General features: G+C 44.1%; 1 protein-coding gene across 2 annotated transcripts in view; it reads right to left on the bottom strand.

The window, feature by feature from the left end:
• Positions 1-179: 179 nt before the first annotated feature.
• Positions 180-3,703, bottom strand: part of Mmd (monocyte to macrophage differentiation associated) — a 28,764-nt gene continuing 25,240 nt past the window's right edge. For both annotated transcript variants that reach the window (XM_021176787.2, XM_021176788.2), the window contains exon 7: positions 180-2,110. In XM_021176787.2, coding sequence (XP_021032446.1) covers positions 1,910-2,110 — 201 coding nt within the window. In that variant the 3' untranslated portion in view covers positions 180-1,909. The remainder of the gene's footprint in view (positions 2,111-3,703) is intronic.

The following is a 3,703-nucleotide window of genomic DNA, read 5'->3' as shown; positions in this document are numbered from 1 at the left end:
GAGAGAGAGAGAGAGAGAGAGAGAGAGAGAGAGAGAGAGAGAGAAGGAAAGAAAGTTAAAAATGAAAGGGCCAGTTTTTTTCCCTCTGCATACTGATTTTTTGGAAGACTACTACACAAATTACAAATGTGTGATTCGCTCAAGCTCTCAAACACTCAGCATTACTCTCGGCCATATGCTCCAGACAATGGAGTCAACCCAAGTAACAACTTTATTCTAACCTACAGCACAAGTTCTCAAATACAGTTTAGTGGTTTTGACAGTGTTGCATATGAGCAGACTTTAAATGAATCCACAAAAAGTTAATATATTTAAAGTCAAATATACACAGTAAAATAACAGGCAGCTAACTGTTCAGAATCATGCATATACAGCGGTGTGGCTGGTGTTATCCTTGGGTACTCTTGACTACTGAAGACATTCCCAGCGATCAGTTCTTCAGTTGTTCCTTTACAATTTATCAAAAATCGGACCCTAGACACACATACAAAATAAACTTTCTTTTAAATGTACAGCTGTACAGAATTTCAATTAATAAACCATATCTTTAGTCTGACAGCTTGTTCCTAGACAGACAGGTTATAATAGCATCTGATCTAAAGGCAAGGTGACTTCATTTCTCTTAAACACCAAGAAAGATTAAACCAACAAAGCAACTAATACATCAATCTTAATATAAGACATTGAGAGGAAACTAAAAATAATATATAAATATCACTCTACAGAGTCAGCATAAAACCCATCAACAACTGACACAAGCTTCAACCTGTCAATCAATGTTTTATTTATGGCGGGAGAAAAACATAATATATTGAGAAATGCAGAGGAAAAGGCAGAAATGTGAGTTTATGTGTCTAGTCCCACAATTAAAATGAATATCAAACTGATACAATAAATTTAAGTGGCTTAACCACAATGACTTGAACCGTTGGGCACCAAAGTGGCAAATACAATTCGCCATGATTCAGAAAGCTCATGGCAGATGGGCAACCCAATAACACTATCATAATCCGGACAGGATCCTCCCCGACTGTGGAGGGAGACCCTGGAGAAAACTGGGGCAAAGGCATGCAGCGAAGTTACGTCTTCTGAAAAAGTGGATGGTATCAAAACATTACTGTCTTACCCCTGGTGGCCCACACCAGTCAGGGATGTCAGCCCAAAGCAGCACTGAGTTCAGGGTCAGAGATTGGCAGAAAAGGTTGGAAAAAACTGCAGTGTTTCTAAAAAATTGGCAAGTTCTCCACACTTAATAAAACTGTCAGAAGAGGTATAATGTTTGTTCGTGGAATGTTGACCGTTTGCTGCGCTGCAAAAACCTCGCATGAATGAGGAGCCGGGGGGGGGGGGGGGGCANCAATGGAATCGTTTNTTTAAAAATTTACAAAANAACTAAAGCCTCCTTTTAAAAAAATAACCATGTTATGTCAAGATGAAACATGGTAAAAAGTAGTGTTCAGTGTCCATGATTCTCTTACACAGTGAACGGGAAAGGTGATAGAAACAACTTGGGATTTTCTTAAAAAGGAAGTTGCAGTACCATTGCACTGACTTTGACAACCTGACCTACTAATTTAGAAAAGAATCATCGTAGTTAAAATCTGTAAAAGAAAAATACAAAAATTTCTGGTTTGTAAACATCAGTTGGCCAAGTCTCTCCCGAGTCCTTCATGATAGTGGAATGGAATGAAGAATTGGTTCACTACCTCATCTGTTGCCTGTGAAGAGGAAAACTCCGAGGCACCGCTTTTATACTTTCACAGTAATTATATTAAAAAAAAATTAAAACGAAGTCAGTGCAAGTTTGCTCACTCTTCTGTGCGCGACATTCAGGTCTTCCCCCGCCCCTCCCCCCACTCAAGTGCCTCCGTCGTGATAATACTGATTTGAAAACCTAGCACAGAACTGGTCATAAATGCCGAATAAAGTCTGTGGGACTTCGGTACAGGTACTTCCAAATGGCATAGTAGTGTACGGCAGCTGCCGTGGCCACAAACAGGTGCCAGATGGCATGGGCGAACGGAATGATGCCATCGCTCTTGAAGAACACAACGCCCAAGCAGTAAATCAACCCCCCACAGGCGAGCTCCTGAAGTCCGTCCGTGTTATTCTGTTAACAGAGATGGGGGAGGGTCGGGGGAAGAAGATCTGATGTTACTCTGATGTGAGTTACTGCCCTTGCCCCCCCACCCCCACCCCCGAAAGCTCCTGGTTTTCTGAACAGTTAAAATCGCAGCGTGAACAGCATCCTTATCTGTAAACAGAAAGCAACTGTAAACGCCTCACCGGCTTGACCCTCTCGATCTACAGGCATGGATCCGATCATTGCACACATTATAGGCTCCACAAGACAGTGCTAATTCTGCTCATTTAACTGTGCCTAAGCTGATTGTAATCACAGTCAGCCGTGACGTGCCTGCCAAGGCTGCGTGACCTTCATGTCCCAGACTATCCTTTGGAAGCCTCCTTCTCCATGTGACAGGCCCAAGAAACTGGTTTATAATTTATATCTTAGCCAGGCTTGCTGCACGCCTTCACCTCCCTCTCACCACATGTACTGATTGGGTTTTTCTCCCCCTGATCTTTACAGCATGTACGAATTAAGGGAGTCTTTACCACTGACAAGGGACACGTCACACAGTCTTAGGGATATCCTAATTTGCCCCATGCTTCTGGGTGTTAAAACTAAGTCCTATATGTTTTAAGTCAAAAGCAAGATTTTTTTTTTAAGGCTGTCTTGAGAGATCCCAAGACCCAGACCCATGTACAGAGTAAACTATAAAGAGGTGGTGCTGCAGGGGAAGGGGTGGTGCCGGAGGGAGAAGCAGAGGCCAAACCAGAGGGTAGCCAGCCCTTAGAAGGGAACAAGAATGCAGACAGCTGGGTGCGAATGCCAGCAGCCTTGGAGCCAGTCCATGTGGCCCAATGGTCCCAGTGGCCAAGTCAGGCAAAAGCAAGAGGGAATTCCTGCTCAGTCACCTGTAGGAAGGAGCCCATGGGCCTCGCCAGAAGCAGTAAGAAGATGGTGCTGAAGGCTGCTGGGAGGACACAGGGTCCAGTGTGATGACCAACCCTATTTCCAACATTCCCATTAACTTCAGGGTTTTATAGGGTTAAAAGATTAGGAAGGAGGCAACTCAAAATAACCTATACCAAATTTTCTTTTCTTGGTAAGAAGAGACATGATCAACTAGACATTGATTACAATGTTAAAAAAAAAAATCTAAAACCAAAAACTTCAAGCCAATTAGTCATACAGTTGTATTGCTGCATACAGGTTACAGGGCTACCAACACCGATCATTCAACATTTCTTGGATGTGCACTAGGGATGCTTGTCCCCCTCCTTACTCTCTTGCTCTTTTTCTTTCTTCCTCTCTTCCCTCTCTGTCCCTTCTCTCCCCACTCCCCTCCCCCCTCTCTTCACATTCTCCCTCCCTTCTCCTTCTCCTCCTCCTTCCTCTCTCTCTCCCCCTCTCTCTCCCTCCCTTCCTCCCCCCTCCCACTTTTCTGTCTCTACTACCCCCTCAAGTCCCCTCCCCATGCCCTAAATAACCTCTATTCCATACTGTACCCCTGTGAGGATGGTGCCTCAGGGGGAAGGGATACCTCAGCATGGGCCCGCAGAGGCACCCTGTTCCCCCACATCATATGGAGCCTCTACCAAACATATCCCTGGCCTTTCTTTCTTTCTTTCTTTCTTT

The sequence above is a fragment of the Mus caroli genome, chromosome 11 (genome assembly GCF_900094665.2).
Source record: "Mus caroli chromosome 11, CAROLI_EIJ_v1.1, whole genome shotgun sequence".
Lineage (NCBI taxonomy): Eukaryota > Metazoa > Chordata > Mammalia > Rodentia > Muridae > Mus > Mus caroli.
The sequence above is the reverse complement of the archived record's forward strand: the minus strand, read 5'-3'. Positions and strand labels throughout refer to the sequence as shown.